At 64.1% G+C, this 21809-nt stretch overlaps 1 protein-coding gene across 2 annotated transcripts; it reads right to left on the bottom strand.

Moving 5' to 3' along the window:
- Positions 1 to 2070: 2070 nt before the first annotated feature.
- On the bottom strand, positions 2071 to 21201 carry MMP17 (matrix metallopeptidase 17). Of its 2 annotated transcripts, none has more exons than XM_041729349.1 (10): positions 21019 to 21201; positions 12492 to 12624; positions 11573 to 11702; positions 10935 to 11218; positions 10193 to 10369; positions 8811 to 8910; positions 7982 to 8064; positions 7727 to 7879; positions 3692 to 3949; positions 2071 to 3081 (listed from the first exon to the last, which is right to left on the bottom strand). In XM_041729349.1, the coding sequence occupies exons 1-10, from the start codon at positions 21184 to 21186 to the stop codon at positions 2756 to 2758; spliced, it is 1812 nt and encodes a 603-aa protein (XP_041585283.1). In that variant the 5' UTR covers positions 21187 to 21201; the 3' UTR covers positions 2071 to 2755. The 2 variants fall into 2 exon arrangements, with proteins under 2 accessions (XP_041585283.1, XP_041585284.1); XM_041729350.1 differs by lacking the exon at positions 21019 to 21201 and adding an exon at positions 17117 to 17339.
- Between the last annotated feature and the right edge of the window lie 608 nt (positions 21202 to 21809).

Raw genomic sequence — 21809 nt, 5'->3', positions numbered from 1 at the left:
GATGGCACTGGGGGGGGCTTCTAGGCAGTTGGATATGATGAGGTCATGGAAGTGGGGCCCCCACGGGACCTGTGTCCCCATGCGGAGATCAGGGCTCACGATTTCCCGAGTGAACACAGCAGGGACTCGGCTCTCCCCGGCACTGACCTTAGCAGCACCTGACGGCCGACTTCAGGCTGCAGAGCAGTGTCTGCTGTGTGGCCCCTCTGTGGTGCCTCCAGGGCCTGAGCTAAGCCGGTGAGACAGTTTCCCCACATGCAAGGTGGGGGCCGGAGTGGCTGCGTTCTCACCTGGGGCCCCCCGTGCGGGAGTGTTTGTAAACCTGCTCCCGAGCACACAGAGGTGTGCGTGTGCAGCCGGCGCCTGGGCCTGGTGTGTGCTGCAGGTGGGCTCCTTGTCCTCACAGGTGTGGGCCTGTCTCCGGCCTCCCTCGGGGGTGGGATCTCTAGCTCTGCCCCATGGCTGCTGGTCCCCCGGGGGGCACAACCTCTCCCAGCAGAGCCAGCGGAGGTCGGGCTGAAAATCCAGAACTCAAAGTGCGTGTCTAAAGGGTGACTCAGTGAAAACTGAAAGACAGTGTGGGTCGCATCATTCTGGGACGTTCCTGCCATTTTCTTCTTCACATGGCACCGAACTGGCGGGGAAGTTTTAGGAAAGAGCATTTGGCGTGAACACAGCACCAGACCACCACCCACATCCAGAGCCCTGGTCCTTGCAGGCCTGGTCCCTGTCAGCTGTGCGCCCCGGGGACTGGCAGACGCTCTCTGGGCCATTTCCCCAACTGCACATGGGTCTTGGGTGGGCTTCCCCAAAGCTGCAGAAGGAAGTGGGGCCACACAGGGGGCATCCTCGGTGGGCAGGAAGCAGCCTGTCCCCCAGGGAGGCCTGTCCGTCTTGTCAGGTTTGATAGGCAGAGACCCCTCCCAGCCCCAAGCACCAGATGGCAGACAGACGGGGCATGCGGCCTGGCTCTGGAGCCTGCCCGCCCACTGGTGGCAGACACATGTCCACATCCAGGGTGGGCTCTGGACCTGCCATTGCTGTCTGGGTGTCAGGGAGGGATGGGGCATGAAGTCCTAGGAGACTGTGCTCTCCTCTGGGAACATTTCCACCTCTCCCTGGAGCCAGTGGCAGGGAAGTGGGGGCTGGATGAATGTTTTACCAGCAGGGAATCCCCCGTGGGCTGGCCAGGCCGTTCTGGGTCTCCCCACCCCTGCTGCTCCCTCCCTGGCCTGCCTCTTACGCCTGACTGCATGACCAGCTCCTCCCTTTGTTCCTGTCCTGCTCAGGGCAGCCTTTCTGGATGCCATGCATCACACTGACCGAGGTGGGGGCTGGCGCACATGGCGGCCCCACTGTGCTCCGTTGGCAGGGCAGGGCTGAAAATCTGAATTGCTACCAGGTCCAGGTGATGCCGATGCTGTTGGGGGACGCTTGTTCTAACAAGGCCCCTCCAGGCAGTCTGCACTCACCTTAGGGCCTCTGGGAATCTCTGGAATCAGAGGAACCACCACCCCCTCAACCCCTGGGGCTGGGGCAGGACCTCACATCTAGAGCCATAGAGGGCTTCCGTCAGGAAGGGTGGAGCATCTGGGGGCAGCCACCGGCGTCTCTCCTGCATGAGGGGTGCAGTTGCTCCTCTCTGCTTCTCCAGGTGGGAGGGCAGTCCCTAGACTGGCTGCCCAGCTGCCTCCCGTACTTCCTGTTGGGTGGCTCCCTGACTTTGGCAGCTGGTGTCCCAGTTGCTTCACTGAGAATGGGCACCAGCCACGGGAGAGGTGTGTGCACGCAGGGAGGGACCATCAGTGAGCACAGGGCAAATGTGCCAGAGCACCTGGCCCCTACCTGCAGGAAGCAGTCTTGTTTCCCAGGGTGGGCCTCAGCTCCCCCACCTAGGAAACTGGAAACGGGTGCAGGGAGGGTCAGGAGGTGCTGGACAGGACCGTGTCAGAGACCAGGGGAGGGAGTGAGCACCACACAGGCCTTCCAAAGAGCAGAAGGGCCTGGGCCCAGTTGGCACGCCTCCCCCCAGGGCCACCTGCAGTGCATCAGTGAGCCCAGACAGAGCCGTTAGGAAGCAGGGAGAGGTCATGTTTGTCTGAAACACATCATGGGGGGGGCCGACCTTAGCCCCAGCTCGGGGGACTCCTCTGTGAGTCAGAGGCTGCTCTGAGCAAGGCAACCACAGGCCCATAGGTAGGGGTGGGGCATAGGCCCCTGGGATGGGCGGAAGCACCAGGGGCAGCAGTGTGGGTATGAGATGGGCTTGATGGTGCCGCTGGCGGGCTCGGTGCAGGCTGTCATTCCCAGGGCCGCGAGGCTGTGGGCAGTGTGGCCCACCGGACGCCCTCCCAGCCCTGCCTTGCTGGCTCAGCAGTTGAGTTCTGCGTGATCCAGCTGCTCACAGGCGGGAAGGACAGCTCCTGTCCCCAGCTGGGCCTTGATGAAGTCTTCCCAGCTCACAGCTGGCAGTCAGGCCACCTCTGAGCCAGAAAAGACAAGACAGGTGGCTGCTCCTCTGTGGCTGAACAGCTAGATGGCAGCGTCCTCTGCTGGCCTCTCTCCAGCCTGCGGGGGCACGACCAGGCAGTCTGCTCAGGGATGGCAGTGTGTCCTCTGCAAGGCCGGGTGTGTCGCTGCAGGAACCCTGGGTCTTGCACGGGAGCGGCGGCGGCACTGGAGGGGCAGGAACACTTGTTCTTGTCCTGTGAGGCCCCAGCTGTGACCCGTCTGCTCTGTCACATGCCGGCGGCTGTCAGAGCACCAGGGCCCAGGCCACTGTCCACAGGGTGCTCGTGGGCAGTAGCAGTGTGGCTGCCAGCAGCGGGCCTGAGGCCTTTGGAGGAGGAGAGGCAGGGGAAGTGCAGGAGCAGACCTCGAAACTGTCCTCTGGGCGGCTCTGGCTGTGCTGTCCCGGCCGGGCGTGGGCCCCAGCCTCTCCGCCTGCACCCTCTGGGTCTGCCTGCGGGTCTCTGCAGACCAGCCAGTCCCGCGCTGTGGACTGTGGGTACCCGGGCGCCACCTCCAGCTCGCTGTCCAGCACTTTCCAGTACTCCTTGCCGCGGAAGAAGTAAGCAGCACCTGGGAGAGAAGAGGGCGTGAGCTGCGGGCAGGCTGGCTAGCAGGGGCAGGAGGGAGCAGGGTGTGGGCCAGCAGGCAAGTAGAACAGCTTATACCAAAGTCAGGCTGTCTCAGCCCCAGGGAGCCATCTGTGGGCCCCGGGGGCCTCCCAGTCCTGGGCAAGCTTGGGGGGGCTGCCAGGAGGCTGGAGGTTGGATGAGATGACCTCTCGGTTTCTCTATTACAGGATATTTACTGAGGGGCTACTATGTGCCAGGCTGTTTTAAGAGTTGGGGACAGAGTTTTTGAAAACAGAAAAGAGACATGTGGCCCCCATCACCTGCCCTGGGGGAGGGAGGCGTATTCTTCCCTCTTCCAGGTGGGGCTGCACCATTTGGGCCTGAAGCAGGTGAGGGACGGGCCATGCAGATGTCTGGCTGTGACTGAGGGATGCGGGGCAGGTGCAAAGGCCCAGGGCACATGAGGCAGCCGGAGGCCACACACAGTGGTGACCCCGCATGTCAGTGGCTGGGAGGGGCACAGGTGCGTACAGCGGCTCCTGGGTCCTCCCAATCAGTCTGCTTTGACCCCCATTCCACAGGTGGGGAGACTCAGGTGGCGTGGGGCTCACCGTCGGACCAGCACATGGCGTCATCGAGCGTGCTGGGGACGCCCCTCCACGGGGGGCTGCGGGCGGGGTGGCCGGGGTCCATGCGCCGTGTGTGCTCGTCAAAGCGCCAGTACAGCTGGTCCTTAAAGAAATAAGTCTTGTCATTGTGGGACCAGGAGAAGGCCGCGTCGACGCCGCCTGGCGGGAGGCCGAAGTCTGAGACGGGCCGCGGGTATCCTTCCTCTACGTTATTGTCCTTAAATACCCAGTATCTGTCTCCTGGGGGTGAGAGAGAGCGCCGTGGGCCAGAGCTCAGCCCACCTGCAGGGCAGAGGCTCCAGCCATTCCTCTCCGTCAGCCACCCAGTGCCGTCACCCCAGCCCCGCGGAACCCCGGGGCCTCACGTGTATTTACTGAGCACCTGCTCTGGGCCCGGCATGGGGTCAGCCCTCAGCCCGCAGCCTGAGAACCCACGTTCCGACGAGGCAGGGGAGCGGGTGCCAGGCCCCCGGGAGGCCGCTGTGCTGCTCTGCCTCACCCACTGCTGCCACAAGGCGGAGGCAGGGAAGGCACTCGCCAGGGCCTGAAGCGACGGGCACATCCACGCCTTTGTCAGCTTTTACACGGATGCGAATATTCAGAAATTACAAGAACATCAAACTCGTATGTAAGGTAAAAAAAAAACAAAAAACAATGGGGTAGGATCCTTGGCTGCGCCCTGCAAACAGCACTACACTGATCTGCGACCTAAGTTGCCGCACGTGGCATCACATCCTCCCCTGTGGTGGGACGAGGAGCAGCCCAGGGGACTGGGAGAGAGAGGGGAGGGGGGTGTGGAGCCGGAGAGAGGGGCAGTGGGGAGAACGGGAGGGTAGAAGGGGGAGGGAGGGGAGGGGAAGGGAAAGGGGAGGAGGAGGGAGGGGAGGGGGAGAGGAGGCAGAAAACCTTAAAGATCTTTTGCCGACTAAGGACTGAACAAACATTTCTCCAAGAAGACACTCAAATGGCCAACAGGCAACATGCGTGATGCCCAATGTCCCTAACCAGGGAATCGCAACGAGATATCATCACCTCACACCCACTAGAACGGCCACTACCAAAAGCCCCGATGAGGCCAAGTGTTGGCAAGGATACGGGGAGGTCTCCATAGCGGGGATGTAAAGCGGGGTGGCTGCTGTGGAGAAGTCTGGACGGTCCCGAAAATACCAGACACAGGATCCAGTGAACCCACTTGGGGGCAGACACACAGAAGACCCGAAGGCAGGTCTTAAAGGGCTACTAGCACCGCGTTCACAGCAGCAGCATTCACAAGAGCCAAGTGGCAGGAGCGGCAGGTGTCTGCCGGCAGGCGGTGCACAGGCCGGGGGGTCCATCTGTGTGAGAGGATTCAGTCTCTGGAGCGCAGGACGCCGGGATGCTGGTCACAACGTGGACGAATGTCGGGGACGCGATGTCAAGGAGACTGAGCCATCCCAGGACATGTGCCGCATGTTTCCATGTCTACGAGGCCCCCAGCCCAATCCACAGACAGAGTAGATGGTGGGTGCCACAGCCCGGGGGCTCGGTGTTGACTGGAGACAGTTTCCATTTGGAACAAGGGACACATCTTGGAGGTAGACGGCGGCGGCAGCAGCACACAGCGCGGATGTGCTTTATGCCCCTGAACTACACGCTGAGAAGTGATTAAGAGAGCAAATTTTCATGCTGTTTTTTTTTTTTTAACCACAATTAAAAGTAAACATAATTGTTAGAAATCCTTTGCCAGAGGCAGGAAAGGACTGGAATGCCCCAGTGGGTGGGAAGCAAGCGGCGGCACACCCGGACGGGGACCCCCAAACAGCCAAGGGTGAGGAGGCTGGTGGTGCCCAGAACCCAAAGGGCAGGAGGTATTGAGCCTGCCCCGCGATGGTGAGAACCTGAGAAATCTGGCAGGTCCACTGCCCAGGTGAGCACAGGGAACGGTGCCAGACAGCTCCTGCCCGGGGCAGGGCGGCTCGGGACACGTCCCTCCTCGGCATTGCTGCTGAATGTGCAAGAGCAGGAGTCGCTCGGGAGAAGCCGCTGGGGCACCTGCCCAAGGTGTGCTGGCCTGGACGCTGCCAACACGCCCAGGGAGGCCAGATGCTGGCAAAGGGACCCGGCGGTGGCCACTACCTCGGAGCCAGTTGAGGAAGACACAGGCCTGGAACCGCCCACGGGAAAGAAGGAAGCAAATGTAGCAAAGTGTGAACAAGGGGTGAAGCTGGGTGACGGGTTTTTGCAGTTTTCCTGCGAGTCAGAATTGACTCTTCAGGATAAAGGTTTGAGGAAGGAGGCGGCTCTTTATGCAGTGACGTGGAACCGGCTCCCAGCTCTCTCGAGTGCAGGGGCGTACGGCCCGCCTGTGCGCACCTTCTTTCCAAGACGCACTGCCCCATTGGGGGAGGCCGATGTCAAGCACACGGCATGAGAGTCCAAACAAAATATCTGTCAGAATGTGTGCCATTCTTCTAGTTTTGCTTTTTTGAAGGTTGAAATAACAGCTGCCATGTCTGGGGAGCCCCCGTGTGTCAGGTTCCTGATGCCCCAGGGACGGGGACCAGACCCACTGGCACCAGCGGTGATGACCGGTCACCTCGCCAGCTCACAGCGGACAGGTGCCTGACCCTGAGCAGGGGCTGGCAGGTGACGTGAATGAACACAAGAAACACGAGGAATAATCTCGACCTCCTCAAAGAAACAGGGTCCACTGTGTTGGTTCAAAGAGCTGCTGTGGCGGGTTACACATGTGCCCCAGACTCACATCCACTTGGACCTTGGAATCAGACTCATGTTGAAAGAGGATCTTTGCACGTGAAATTAGTTAAGAAATCATGCTGCAGCAGGGTGGGCCCCACATCCGCTAGTGGGGTCCTTACTAGGACGAGGACACGCACATGTTGAGACACACAGAGGGAAGCAGCCCGGGGGGGTGTCACAGGCTGGCTGGAGGCAGGGGGACAGTCTCCCTTGCTCAGAAGGAACCAGCCCTGTGGCACCTGGGTCTGGGGCCTCAGGTCTCTAGGCTGGGAGAGAATAAACCCCATTGTCTCATGCCAGCTTCTCTCCCCCCCCACCTGATGGGACGTAGGCACGGGAAGGGCTGCCAGGCTCCAGCTCCAGGGACATGAGACGGGGTGGCCCAACCTGCTCCAGCAGCCCCTGGCGTGCAAACAGCACAGGCCCCAAGTACCATGCCCTCTGCAAAGTCCATGCTGGAGCCATGGGGCCTTACAGTTTTCAAATGTTGAGAAAGAACCCAAATCTAGAAGACCCTGCCTTGCAGGGCCCACTCCCATGCCCACAGCCTCGGGCAGCAGGCCTGGGAGGCAGTGATCCTGCTGTGGTGGGGGAGGCACAGTGCGTGGCTCCTGGGGGGTCCCACCGTGAGAAGGGGTCAGACTCCAGACCCCGCACAAGTCAGGGCAGGACAGTGGCTTCACTGGGGAGTTGAAGACTCGGTCGCCCCAAAACACAGTGAGGGGAGGCTCACGGCCCCTGAAACCTGCAGGGCTCAGCGCCCCTCTGTCTCCTGCTGCAGGCTCCGCATCCTGCCAGCTCCCCAAGAGCAGGAAGTGTCTCCTCTGGCCCAGTGCAGGAACAGTGCAGGGTGTGGAGGGTGGAATGATGCCCTGTGACCAACAGACCTGTCAAACCCACCTCATGCCCTCCTTGAGGCTCTTGGCCCTCCGCAAGCCTGTCTGGCCTAGCACCTCTGCACGGGCAGTTCCCTCTGCCTGAAACCGACTCCCTCACTACACGCAAGTGCGAGCCGTGGCTCCTATGGGAATGAGGGCAGGAATTTTTGCCCATGTTGCCCACTGTGTGCCCACAATGCCTGCCATGGTTCAAGGACACAGTAGGTGCTCAATAAATACACGCTGGTGGAGCACACAGATGAGTGAGCTGCCCTGTGTTCTGGGCTTGGAGCAAACCAGACTGGACTCCAGCGCAGAGGCGTGCTGAAGGGGGCCCAGGGTGGGTAGGCTGAGGCCCCAGCGTCAGCGATATAGCTGGAGCGCCCGGGGGGCTGCCCACCTTTGAAGAAGACGATCTTGTGGTCACTGGTGCGCTCGTACACAGCGTCCACGCTGTCCAGCTGCAGCGGCAGGCCCCGCCAGAAGCGGTGCATCTGCGCCGGCTGCAGTGACACCAGGTGCCCATCCCGGGTCAGCCGCCAGAAGTACTTTCCTGGGGGAACACAGAGGGGGTGCGGCTGCAGGGGGCCGGCCTGCGGCCCAGAGGGGGCTGCCCTTCCGGCATTAGTGGCTCGCCGGGCCGGGTGGGCATTACCTTTGAAAAAAAAGGCCTCGCCGCGGATCTGGGCCACTGCGTCGAAGTCGGTACTACACCGGTGAGGCACATCCTTCCTGGGCCTGGGGGCAGAGAGAGATGGAAGCTGAGGCAGAGACCCGGGGGCTGGGAGGGGCCCCCCACAAGCCGCTGTGAGGAGCTGTGCTTCACGAAAGCCCGGAAGGAGCCCCCACGTCCCTGCCTGCAAGTTCAGAGCTGCAGGGCCACGGACGCAGGTGAATTAGGAGGCCCTTCCTGTCAGCCAACCCTACTTCTATTACAGGACAAAAATCAAAAGCCCGAGTGCCTCTCCCACAGCCCAGGGTGGCCGAGGCAGCGTGGAGGGAGTGGAGTGGAGCGTCAGGGAGCGTCACACGGCGGTGTGTGGGACAAAGGACGAGGGGAATCCGTAGCTTCCCAGCCCGGGCCAGGGAAGCAGGTGGCCCTCCGCGGCCTGGATGGGCGGGGGAGCAGGTGGCCCTCCGCGGCCTGGGTGGGCGGGGGAGCTGGTGGCCCTCCGCGGCCTGGGTGGGCGGGGGAGCTGGTGGCCCTCCGTGGCCTGGGTGGGCGGGGGAGCTGGTGGCCCTCCGCGGCCTGGGTGGGCGGGGGAGCTGGTGGCCCTCCGCGGCCTGGATGGGCGGGGGAGCAGGTGGCCCTCCGCGGCCTGGGTGGGCGGGGGAGCTGGTGGCCCTCCGCGGCCTGGGTGGGTGGGGGGTAAAGGAAGTCGGGCTCAGGACTCAGCCCAGAGCCATACCTTCCTCAGAAGAGCATGGAGGCTCTGAGCCCCTGGGGGGGGGGGCGCATGTGCAGACCAGGGCCCGTGGCTTACAGGGTGCTAGAACGGTTGTTGGGGGGCTCTGGCAGGAGCGGGGGCTCCTTGGGCTCTGGGGTGTCCGGCTGCGCCGTGGGGGACACAGACTCCCGCACACCTGTGGAGACAGAGGTAGGCTGCACTGGGCGTGTGGACGGGCCCCCCGGCCAATCCCCCCAGCCTCCCTGGGACCCCCAACGTGGAACTATGGCCACTGGGTGCCAGGGCGTCCACATGTCCTACAGCCAGAGCACTGCCGCACAGGGAGGGGACACAGGCCACGATCCCTCCTTGACCTGCAGGCATTAAATGAGGTTGCCCCCCTCCCCCAACCCCAAAAAACCAAACAGGCGACCCAACCAAAGCTTGTCTGTGACTCTGAACAGGACTTTGCACAGCAGCCAAAAGGTGGGATGCGCCCGGTGTCCACCAGATGGGCAGGCAGATAAAACTGCTCCCACAGAGAGGAAGGAAGAACAGCCATGGGACATGGGCAGGACGTGGCAGCCTCGGAACAGGGCACTTGGTGACAAAAGCCAGACAGAAGGCCACTCGGTGTGCAATCCCATTTGCGTGACAAGTCCAAAGAGGCTCACCATGGAGACAAACAGAAAGGTGGACGATGGCTGCTGGGGGACGGGGTGGGGGAGAAGGATGTTCTGGAACCGGGTGAGAGTGGCGGATGGGCCACTGTGAATACGGTCAATGCCACTGACCCGTACGCTCGGAGTGGTCAATGTGGTAAGTTCTTCTATGGCAAGAAGAGCCCACAGGTGGCAGAAGGTGGTGGGTGCTGGGGAGCTCGTGGGGGCAGGGCGTGGGCTGCCACGTGGGTTAACTGTGGCCACTGTGGGGGCCGTGCTGGGGCTAGGAGGCTGAAGCCACACACGGGGATGTGACCCCAACCTCTGCAGAGGCCTGTGTCCACTGCCTCCTCCTGGGCAAGTCCCTGACGTGATCCCAGCCGAGGACATCCCTGAGGCGGGCTCCGGGGTCGGTCCTGGCTCTGCGGCTGCCACGGGTCATCCCGCCTCGACTTTCCCATCTCTGGGTGGGGAAGGCAGGTCCCCTCATGGTGTAAAGACTGGATGCCGCACGCGCGCAGGCTTTGCACAGGCCCAGGGCGCTGTGCACACCAGCGGTCATAGCCTGAGGCTATCTGGGGCCGCCTGGGATTGGAGGCTCTGGGGCAAGATCTGCTAAAAGGCCTGCGGGGCCAGCATCCAGGGACCCTGGGACAGACCACCTATTCACCCCGCACATTATGGGGTAGCTAAGGTGTGCCATGCAGGGTCCAGACGCTGAGCGCTAAGGTGAACAAGACAGGAAACGCCCTTTTCCCCCAGGATCTGTCCCCAGCCTCGGGGTGACTGTGCCTGACTTTGAGGGGAAAGACTCACCGTACAGCTGCCAGATGCGCACCCTGTCCTCATAGGGGAGCCTGTAGTGCAGCGGATCGCCCACTGGGCCCTGGTAGTAGGGCTGCATGATAGAGCTTGTGGCTGCCACGTGGCTCAGCCCGATGGCATGGCCGAACTCGTGCACGGCCACCGCGAACAGGTCCATGTCATGGGCATCTGGGAACACAGGGGGCCAGTGGGTCAAGGGAGGGACCACAGCTGGCCAGGCACACAGGCTGGGGCACCCACAGGGAGGGAGGTATGATGGGTATGGCTATACTGCCCTGGTCACCTCGGAGGCCCTGGTCCTAGACAGACGGATTCTGTGTGGTCACTCAGGGCTGTCCACTTCCTGCCAAGGTCCCTATGGGGTCTACGAGAGCTTCTTGGACCCTGGGGTCCCCCCATGGCAAAGGGCCTAGAGGCTCTGCGGGGTCACTGCTGGCTCCTCAGGCTGGAATGGGCTCCCCGGGCTGGAGTGTGGAGTGACCCCACACGGGCCCCCGTCTCTGGCCCACATCCATGCTTTGGGCCCAGGGGCGTGGCTTCGCGACCAGTGAATGAGGGCGCGAGGGTGTGAAGGCCTGCAGAGGCCTCCCGGGAGCAGGGTGAGGACGAGCCTGGCTCAGCCCTGCAGGGGGAACACCTGGAGCCATGGCAGCTCTCATCCCAGGCAAGGCCATGCGGGTTCTGCATCCTGCGGGGCTGGAGTGGCCCTGTGACTCCGTAGCAGCCGACACACCTGACGAGCGGAAGGCCCAGGACTCATCATCATCGAAGTGGGCATCCCCCGCAGTGTGGTGGTCGCCAGGGAAGAAGGCATGGGCCACCGTGCCGCCTGGGCCATCGAAAGGGTAGGCGTCATTGTGGTCAGCCCTGGAGAAGTCGATCTGGATATCCGCCGCACTGCCTGCCACCTCATGGAAGTTGAGGGGCGTGATGTCACTCCAGACTTTGAGGGCGTAGTGCATGAGTGCCCGCACCGTGTCCGGGCCCAGGGGTGAGTCCCGAGGGAATGTGCGGACCCTACGGAGTGGTGTCAGGGTGTGAGGTCTGCCCACCCGGCGCAGGCTGTGTCCCCGCCCCAGGCTGCCCTGTGCTCCTGGGCACATCCCTCCCCGGGGTCTCCCTCAAGGGCCTTATTGGGAAAGGGGGTTTGGGGGATGCAGTTAAGGTTTGAGAGGAGGCCTCCTGAGTGGGGTAAGGTGTCCTCGGAGGACACAGCAGGGGACACAGAGGCGGCTATGTGAGGGTGGACGCAGGGACTGCAGCAGTGGACCAGAGGCTGCCAGTGCACTCCACGCACAGAGGCCGGAGGGGTACTCTGGCCTGAGAAGAAGCCAGACACATAATGCCTGCAGGTGCAGCCCGCCCACCCACCTCCAGGACAAGCTCCTCTTGTGCCACGTGGTTGGAGCTGGAGCCTGGCGCCTCCTTCGAGCCGGGGCCGCGGCCGGGAGGTCAGGGAGGGAACACCGAGGGGTCTTCATCAGCGCCAGGGTAGCCACATCTACAGGGGTGCGGGGGTGGTCAGGTCCCCTAGAGCTGGCACCAGGCTCCAGCCCTGTGCCCCGATCCCCACCCCAGATCTGGTGGAGACCAGGCCCAGGGCTCCAGGCACTGGCCAGGCCTCACTGCTATGGGTATGGCCACCATCAGGACAAGGGTCATTCAAAGCATTTACTAACTACAGCAGGGCCTGGGCCAGAGTGGTCATGGGTGGGGCCCTGGCCACCGGGAGCAGCAGGGCCACAACCTGCAGCCAGCGCTGCCGATTCTTCCTGGAGTTCACAAGACACACAACTCTTCCAAGGCCTGGGGACAGACGTGCTTCATCAGCCCACAGGGAGGTCTCTGCAAACCTGGACTTGTTGCCAATGTGTAAAAGGTGGGGTGCTCACATAAACACCCCAGATTTCTGGTTTCCAGTGGAAAGCTGCAGGTTTTGGCGGCACAGATCTGCCACTTCCACGGGACAAGAATCAACCGGGACCTCCATGGGCACAAAGGCTTGAGACCCTGCTGCATGGTGTGGAGATGGATCTGGGCACAGCTGGCACCCCCACCCCCACTGTGCCCACCCCTGGGTTGGGGAGCATGCTGATGGGACCCTATGTGGCGGGAACCCTTGGGCCCCAGGGACACCAGGCCTAGCCCTCACCCCATCCCCCATGAACAAGCTGGATAGGGCAAAGGGCCCCAGAGAGCAGTCGGGGTGGGGGTGGGGGAGTTGGGGGAGACCAGGTTTCCCTGGTCGTGGGGTGGGGAGCACCCATGTCCTGCCACCTGGACGACTGACCCAGGATGCCGGTGGCCTCCAGACCTCCAAACCGCTGCATGGCAGCAATGGCCTTGGACAGTTCCTCCTGTGTCTGCAGCTGCCCAGTCGTGGAGTCTGCTGGGGGCAGGTAGCCGAATCTGCTCAGCCACTCCTGAAAGCAGAGAGCAGCGTGAGGCGTGCAGGTGGGGGCTCGGCTACAGGAAGAGCTGCCTGCCCTTGAGGGGAGGGGCAGGCCTCTTCTGGCTCTGGTCACCACTAGCCCCAGCCCCCCAGGGGCCCACACGGCACCTCGCGCCCCCTTCTTTAAGCTACTCTATGGGCAGGTGCTGGAGACCCATTTCAATAAACCCGACGTCCCTTAGCCGGGTTAGCTCAAGCAGTGTACAATCCGTGCAGGTGCTCACAGCAGCCTGCCCCACCTCACTTCTCCTGAGCCACGAGCAAAAGTGGAATTTTAAAAAGGTTCTTAGTACACGCGACAAGTGCCAAATTCAGGCCCTGAGCTGCCCTGCCCGGGTGCCAATCCCACTCGGCACCTAGTTGCTGTGCAACCAGGACAAGTCCCTCCACCCCTCTGGGCCATGTCCTTGCCTGCGGGTACGAGGAAAGCAGGAGTTAGCATGTGGACAATGCTCCCTCCCATTGGCACCTGACACAGGTGCTCTAGGAGGCACGTGTGGCGTTGTCAGGGGACGTCTGGGGTCCCCCAGGAAGGAGGACTGAAAGATGACCCTTCCCAAGCCCCTTTCCCCTGGGGGGGGCCCGAGGACAGACGGCAGTGCTGACACCGCTTTGTTTTCTCCAACCACGAAATGGTCAGTGCTCACGCCCACTCCCTGGGCTGTGTGACAGTCCCATGAAAGCCCCAGGCCATGTGGACAGTGGCTGGGCTCAGCAGTGACGGAGGACCCGCAGGTGAGTGGGGGGCAAGGTTGCAGGAATTCCACGAGCCCCTTATCTCCCAGGCCTGGCTCCCCAAAAGGTAGCAACCTGCAGACCTATTTGTTTTTTAGTGGACGTTCAAGAAACTCCTTGATTCGTTTACGTCATCCACAGGGCCCCCAGAAGCTTCCGTGTTTGTAGCCCCCGGCATAGGACCCCTGCCCTGGGGGATCTGCCCCGACGGGGGGCACAGCAGGTGCTTGGTGGGAGGGGGTCTATCCTCCTGGAACTCTTAGGAGCTTCAGTTGGCCAGGAGGGGCCACCTTGATGATTGACGTGTACTTTGCACTATCCCGCAGAGAACCAGCTAGATTCCTCCCTTTCTGGGGAAACAGAGTCTTTCCTGGGGTTTCTCTTCCTTTACCCCCCTCAAGCCCTTACTGGCCCAGGCCCCCCAGTCCTGCCTGGAGACCCCCCAGGGAGCGTGTGTATGACTGGGGCCCTCTGAGGGTGCTGAACAGGACTGGAGAGCAGTGGAAGTGACTTGGTCCTCGATGGACAGCGACCCAGAGACCTTCCAAGGGGACACTCTGGTTAGCAGGGCCTGTGCTCAGACGCGGGCCATCAGCTGGGACAGGCCCTTCTCAGGCTTAGGATCTTTGCCGTCTGAGCACCTCTCATCTTTTGGGAGGACCCCCCCTTTCACATCGCTTGGAACGCGATAAAGTGTAGGGACAGGAGAAACATGCCATGCCCCTGGCTGGGCACTGGAGATACTCAAGTGAGTATTCTGGACAAAGCATGTATACTTGGGGCTACACACGTTTTTGGGAAACGTTTTCTTGAAAGTTGTGATTTTGCGGTTTTCTTTCTGAGTGTCAAAAACAGATTACAGCCCTGCCTCCCGGCACCTCAAGGCTGCCTCCTCTAGGAAGCCCTCTGGGATTTCCTCAGATGCACAGGATGCCAGACAAGGATGCCAGCCCCACCTTCTAGGGAAGGGTCTGTCCAGGCAGGTGCCTTCCCCCACCCAGGTCAGCTGCTCAGGCAGGCTGGGGATGAGACACGAGGGAGGACCCCCCCACCCTGCCAGGGCTGTCTGGTCTGCAGGTGGGGGTCGCAGCTGGGTGTCTGCACTGAGCAGCCCCACGCTCACCACTCACAGGGCTCTGTGGGGTTCACCAAGGAGCCCTGCCCCCTGAACCCAAGAGCACTCCAGGTGGTTATTACACGCGACAAGTGCCATCCTGAAAAGCAGGAGGCTTCACGCAGTCTGAGTGGCTGCCTGTGTGAACCTGCAGAGCAAGGGGCAGCTTGAACGCAGTTGTGGCCGGGGACATGCACTACTGCCCCCAGGTCAGTGGCCACTCCTGGCTGCCTGGGCTCTCGGGACACAGCAGCTGGCAGCCCCCACCAGGTGCAAGACCCTGAGGAGAGGGCCGGACTTGAGCAGCTGGCCAGGGGGCCCCCACCCGCAGGCCTGGGCTGGGGGACTCATGTCCACACCTCCCACCTGCTCCCAGCATGGACTCGCCCGGACATCATCACAGTGCTGCCCCTCTCAAGCCCGTGGCTCTCTCCTCCCCTGAGACCCTGCAGTCCTAGGGGGGTGCCAGGTCCATTCCCGGACAGTACAGACTGGGAGAGGAGAGCACCCAGCAGCCAGCAGGGGAAATGCTAAGGAGGAGTCTGACACAGGACAAGCTGCCTGGCTGGGTTTGGGGGGCGCTGGCAGCCGCTGGCCCTTGGGTGGCCATGGGGATGGGAATGGGCCCCTGCCCAGGCCTGCGTGGAACAGATGGCCTGGTTCACGCTGGGAGGGCCTGCGGGCCCTGGAGGGGGGAGGGGACCAGGGAGGGGCGCTAAGAAGACAGTGCTCGCTGTTCTGTTCGCAGCGAGCTCATCCCCATCCCCGGAGGACTCATGCACGATCCTGAGGGCCGGGCAGCCTTGCTTCCAGGGCAGCCGAGGGGTCCAGTGCTGCGGGCCGGAAGGCGGGAGGGGGTCCTCAGTTGAGGCTACAGTAGGGGCCAGATGCTGCTCCCCTGCCCTCCCGGAGGACACCCACCTCCAAGAGCCTGCCCCAGGGGTATCCTTCCCTCGCCCCCTCCAGCCACACTGAGCCCTTGGGGCACATGCCAGGCCGGCCCCTCCCTGCACGCCCACCCCACCCGCCCTGCACATCGCCACAGCGACTGCGTCTCCAGGGCAACCAGGCAGCAGCAGCGGAGGTGAACCTTCCAGAAGGCCGTGGGGAGGGGTGGGAAGGGAGGGAGGGGAGGGAGGGGAAAGGAGGAGAGGTGTAGGGGTGCCCCAGTCCTGCTGCCCCCACTGCCCCAGAAGAGGTGCTTTCCCTCTTCCCAGGGATCGCTGAGCTGCCGTTACCACAGACGGGGAAACTGAGGGCAAGCACTGCAGGACACGGTGCGGCACATCGGGCCAGACTTTCCAGGCTCGCCCACGAAGGCCCCAGGCCCCCCGCTCCTACCTTTCCCTGTGCGTTCATCCCGGTTCGTACGGGGGTGTCCATTCACAGTACCAACAGGTGCAACTCCCCTCCCTACTCTTGTGTTCTGGGGAAGGCAGCCCAGCAAGGGGGGCACGGGACCCAGCAGTGGGGTGCGAGCCCCCATGGAGGGAGGGGGCTGGGCTGCAGCGTTGTTGCTTTCACCAAGCTGGCACACGAGAAGTGCTCACTGTGTGCAGGATCTGACGTCTTCTCCACGGCCCCACAGCACGGGCACTGTCGGCCCCACTTACACGTGCCAAGCAACAGCCTAAAGCTTGTGGTGACCAGGAGACACACAATCCCTTGGGACTGGCCCTGGCCTGGTGTCTCCCGCTATGCTGGGGGCCACGGCCATGGGTGGTCCCTTCCTCTGCACGGGCCTTCTCCCACGGACTCCTCCAGCCTCGTGAGGGGCAGGGGAGCAGGTGCTCCTCTGCACAGAGGAGGGGGTCCAGGCTCAGAGGTAGCCGTGGGGCCATGCTGGGTGCAGACGGTCACCCCAGCCCCCACGATGTGGCTCAAGAGATGTGGCGCTGGCAGGCTTTAGAGGTGGCTTTAGAGCACCCCTCGGGACCTAAACACTACTAGTCAGTGTGGCACAGCCAGGCCCGTACCCACGCGGCACCAGCTCACTGCTTGCCCTCACACCCCTCTAGGGTCGCGTGACCAGCGCCTCCACTCACAGCTCAGGAAACTGAGGCTGCCGTTATGTGTACAGCCGGTGGTGGCTGCTAACGACCCTGAAGGGAAATGAGCTGGTGGATCCTCAGAGCAGGACCCCTGTGCCTGTGTCCCTCTGGGAGCTGGTGGTGGCAACCATGGAGAGCTCCCCGCCCCCATGTGTCCCCCAGGGGCTGTTCCTAGGTCCCCCTTGGACAGCCTGTCATTCACTGTCCACCCGCCCAACACACCCAGGCTGAGTGCTCGCAGTGCTGGGCACCCTGGGGACAGTGAGGACCCGGGCGAGCCCTTCTGCAGACAGGGCTCCGGGAGCCAACACCGTCCCGGGGAAGAACGTGGATAAGCAGGTGACCACACACCCAAGTGACCCCAGACCGCGAGCGCTTCACGCACAACAGCGAACAACTAGCCAACAACTAGCGAGTGCTCTTCCGTTCACCAGCTTGCTTCATGCTCGTGACACCCCCAGGGCAAAGCGTCGTGAGCCGGTGCACTGCCTACGGAATTCAACCCACGTTGGCAGTGACACTAAGTACCTGCTAAGTTAATCTTAAGAGGCAGGCACTGTTACCTTCATCGTACAGACGGGGACAGAAAAGCACAGAGAGGTTAGGACATGTATCCGCAGTCACTTCGCCAGCATGGGGCAGGGCTGGGGCCAGCGCCTGGGGTGTCTGGATTCAGAGCCCATTCCCGTAACCTCGGTGCCATGAGAGGACGTGAGTTTCAGCGTGCAGGGGGTAAATAAGTGGTGGTCAGGGAAAATGCCCCTGGGGGTGATGCTGGACTGGCACCTGAAAGATGAGAAGCCGGTCAGGTGACAAGTCCTGCAAGAGGTCGCAGAGGTGGGCAGGGCATGGCAGACGCTAAGGCCCTGGGGCAGGAAGCAGCCTGGGATGTTCCATAGAGAAGGGAGTTCCACAGAGTATAGGAGGGAGGTACGCAGAAGGCGGCAGCCAGTACCCAGCCAGGACTGGGATCTGATTTCCTGCACGTGGGGCGGCTGCGCCGCGCATCCTGCCAGACCACTCTGTCCCATCCCTCCAGGGAGCTGGACGGGCTATCAGCTTACATGGGACAGACGCATCACCCTCCGCGAGCGAGGCACAGACTCTACACCCAGAGCATCTCATGGAAACGCAGATCACCGTCAAGAGGCAAAACTCGGAGCACACCTGAACCTCGGAAGGTGCTGCCCTGAAGCCCCTGCCAAACCCTGAGCCCCCTCCAGCCTTCTCTGGGAGAAGCACCTTCCCGCCAGGTACTGCTGCGAGTGATTCAGAGGCCTCACCTGAACGGCCTGACAGCCCTGTTTACAGACAGGAGACTGGGGCCCGCAGGCTGGTGTATACACCCCCACCCCCTGCACCGGCGTCAAGGGCCCACATGAGAGGGAAACACATCCCAGGCCCACGGCTGGCTGGTGTAGCCAGTGCACACGCCGGGGCTCAGAGCACAGGTGCAGCCCTCCCCCCACCACACTGGCTCTCACGACAAAAACACTATAAACACTTCTCTCGGGGGGGGGGGGGGGGCTGGAGTGCTCCAGGCCGAGGACTCACAGTACACCAAGTGCCTCAGGGGTGGGGGCACATTTACAGTCAGCCTCCCGCACAGACACTGGGAGGGGACCCCGAGTCTTCCCTCGCCAAGGCTCGAGGCAAAAGCACGCACTCCCAGGTCCCCTTTCCCTGCTCTGCGTCCTGGAGGGCTTGCGGTCTGGCCCCGGCCTGGATATCTGCAGCTTCCTGATGCCAGGGATACTCCAGGCCCCAGGCCTGGGCTGTGGCATCAGTCTCAAGGGCATGCAGGGTACACAGGCTCCCTTGGGTGCTGGCACAGAGAAACAGGGACCCACGGGCCACCGGTTGAGACCAGGGGAGGATGGTGACGGTCACCCTGCCTGCCTCTGCCCCTGCCCCAGGAGGGAGACATAGGGCTTGAACCCACCATCGCCACTGTCTGGCCTCCTGCTGCCCATCCCTGGGGGCCCCCAGGCTGTGAGAGGGCCTGGCTTGTTCTTGGTCATCCTTGCATACCATCTCAGCCACATGCAAGTGACCTGTCTGGGTGTCAGAGATCAGAAGATCCACCAGCGTGTGGTGTAGTTGGGGGCCATGGAACTTTGTTGCTGGAAGTAGAAGCCCGAGCAGAAGCTTGAGGGGCCAGGTGGGCAGGTCTACCAACACCAGCACGACCCATTCATGCCTGTCACCAGGCTTCCTGGCCTCAGGGCCCCGGGCCACACATGGTCACCTGCGGCTACAGAGTGTCTGGCACCGCTGCTGGTTTAGCGAAATATTAGCAGCCCGCCTTCCCCGTGCCCAGAGTTGGCTGGAGGATGTGACGTCTGTGCACAGAAGCGGGTGGGTGAGCACAAGCACCAGGCAGCCCCTGGCATTCCCGTATGGAACGTGCTCGGACAGACTTGGACATGACAACCGCAGGGCAAGGAGCAGCGGGATGCAGGCTGTCACCCATGAAGACAAGAGGCCCAGGTCCCCACGTCCCTTTGAGTGGCCAGACGACCCTGGAAAGTTTCCAGAAAAGCGACAGGCGGAGAGAGAACGTGGAATCTCTCCTTCAGACCCTTCCTGATGGCCTGAATATCTTGCTAAGGGTGTTACCTACCCAGAAATAAAATTTAAAAAAGCTCAGGTCCTGAAGGCCTCAAGGCACCAACACCAGGAGGGCACAGCCTACTCTGAGGTCCTGCAGGCGGCCTCAAAGTCCTTCACTGGCTGCGCGCAGCAGGACTCAATCCAGGGCTTTGTCCCTGTGTCAAGCTGGGCTGGGCTCAGGCGGCGCTGGGCTCACTCTGGCAGAAGCTGGCTCACGCTGACAAAGGGCCCCTTTTACTCTCTGGCAACCCCAGAGCTGAGTATGCAGAGTCAGTGGGCCCCGGCGGTGGACGCGAGGGTGGGGAGGGTGGGGAGGGGCACCCCCACCCCTAAATCCTGCCTGTCTCCAAGACTTCCTGCACCTCCAGTCTGTGCTCTGAGGTGTTGTTCTGCAAAAGGCCACCAGAGACCGCCCTTTACCCACAAACGTGGGCAGGAGGCAGGAAGCTTCAGCATGGAGGAGGGGGGGTGGGGGGGTCCTGGCCTTCCCGGGCTCCAGGACCTCCTGGGTCAGGGGCAGGACCCTCCGTTTCCTCCCACTGGACCAGATGCCGAAGCCAAGCTGTCTCTGGGGTTCCAGGCTGACCAGCTGCCCCGCCCCCACCCCCCAGTGCAAGCCACTGGGTCCGGCAGTGACTGCACCCCCCCCCACATGCACACCCCAGGGGACTCTGGGGAGTCTAAGGAGGGAGAGAACGGGATGCCAGGCCTGAGCTGGGAGCACTGGATCCGACCCGCCAGCCTGGGCAGGTAGAGAGAAACCAAACTGCACCAGGCCTGAGACTGGAACCTGGCGGAGCTGGGGGCGCAGGGCCTCTGTGAGCTGGGTGCAAGCAGCCTTGTCTTGTCACCACCTGCCCAGACCCGGACCCCAGCTGCTCCTGATCATGTACCTCCGCAGGGGGAGGTCCAGGAGGCCCCTGCTACAAGGGGGCCAGAGGGGTGACCGGAGGTGCCCCAGTCTCAGGTGGGAGGGAGCCCACCGCGGCAGGAGTCTGGACGCCCCAGCAGGGCCCGTGGCTGCACCGTCCGGGCGGCTTCCAGGCTGGGCCAGCTGGGGGGGGGGGGGGGGCCCGGCCTGTGTCCGCGGAGCCTGTGGCCGAGTCCTGCCAACTCATCAGGGGCTGCGGCTGCCCCCGCCCGCCCGGCCTGGCTGCTCGGCTCCGCCTGCAGCTCGCGGGCGCCAACGGGCAGCAGCACCCCTGGGGCACCGGCGCCCGCCCCGCCCCGCCCCGCCGTTCCCAGCGGCCCAGCCCCGCGGCCCCGCGCCCTCGCGGCCTTCCCAAGGGGCGAGCCCGTGACGCCTGATGTCATCCCTCGGGTCCTCGGGCCGCTCGGGCCGCCGGCGGGGGCTGGGGAGGCGGCGGGGCTGCCTCTGGGCGGGGCGGGGGGCCCGTGCGCTCTCGGACGGGCCCGAGGTCCAGGTCCCCGCCCCCCCCCGGGCGCCCCGTCCCCAGCGCCCGCCGCGGTCCCCCCCCCCCCCGAGGTCCAGGTCCCCCCCCCCCCCCGGGGCGCCCCGTCCCCAGCGCCCGCCGCGGTCCCCCCCCCCCCGAGGTCCAGGTCCCCGCCCGCCCCTCCCCCCCCGGGCGCCCCGTCCCCAGCGCCCCCCGCGGTCCCCCCCCCCCCGAGGTCCAGGTCCCCCCCCCCCCCGGGGCGCCCCGTCCCCAGCGCCCGCCGCGGTCCCCCCCCCCCCGAGGTCTCCCCGCCCGCCCCCCCCCCCCCGGGCGCCCCGTCCCCAGCGCCCGCCGCGGTCCCCCCCCCCCCCGAGGTCCAGGTCCCCGCCCGCCCCTCCCCCCCCGGGCGCCCCGTCCCCAGCGCCCCCCGCGGTCCCCCCCCCCGGCCGCGCACTCACCACTCCCAGGCTCAGGTCCTCCGCGCGCGGGGCGGGCGCGCCCCAGCCCCCCCGGGCCGCCAGCGCCAGCAGCAGCCACGGCAGCGGCGGAAGCCGGGGCCGGGGCCAGGGGGGCGGCGGGCCGGGGTCGGGGCCGGGGCCGGGGCCGGGGGCGGCGCGGAGCCCCATCCCGCGGGCGGGCGGTCGGCGAGCAGTGCAGGTCCCCGCGCCCCGCGCCCCGCGCCACCGGCCGTGCGCCCCGCTCCGCTCCCCGCAGCCCGGCCCCGCCCCCGCCCCGCCCCCGCCCCCGCCGCGGGGCGGGGCATGCTGATGTATGCTAATGTATGCTAATGACGCCCGCGCTCGCCCCGCCCACCGCCTTAAAGGCCCCGCGTCCCGCGCGGCGCTCGGACCCCTGCGGCCCCGGGCGGCGGCGGCGGGGGGACGGCCTGGGGGCGGCGGGAGGGCGCGCGGGCCGGTTCCCCCCTGGGCCCTGACCGGCTCCCCCCGCCCGCGCGCTCCCTGGGCCCCGGGTTCGCGGTCCCGGCGGGGCACCCAGCGGCAGTCGCAGCGCGCCCGGCCGCCGCCTGGTGGAGCCCGCGAGCCGCGGAAGCAGGGTGGAGGCTGGGCGGGGGCGGGCGGGGGCGGGCGGGGGCGGGGCTGTGCGGTCCCGGGGCCTGGGCGCCGGGCGGGGTGTGCAGGCTGCTCTGCGGGAGGTCGCTGCGCGGGCACCTGCCCCGCTGCGCCTTTATGAGCATCTCAGGAGAGGGAACGACTCTTCTCACTTCTCTTTTTTTTTTGAATTTTTTAAA

Source organism: Vulpes lagopus, chromosome 14 (assembly GCF_018345385.1).
Source record: "Vulpes lagopus strain Blue_001 chromosome 14, ASM1834538v1, whole genome shotgun sequence".
NCBI lineage: Eukaryota > Metazoa > Chordata > Mammalia > Carnivora > Canidae > Vulpes > Vulpes lagopus.
Note: the sequence above shows the minus strand (reverse complement) of the source record. Positions and strands in the feature narration are given on the sequence as shown.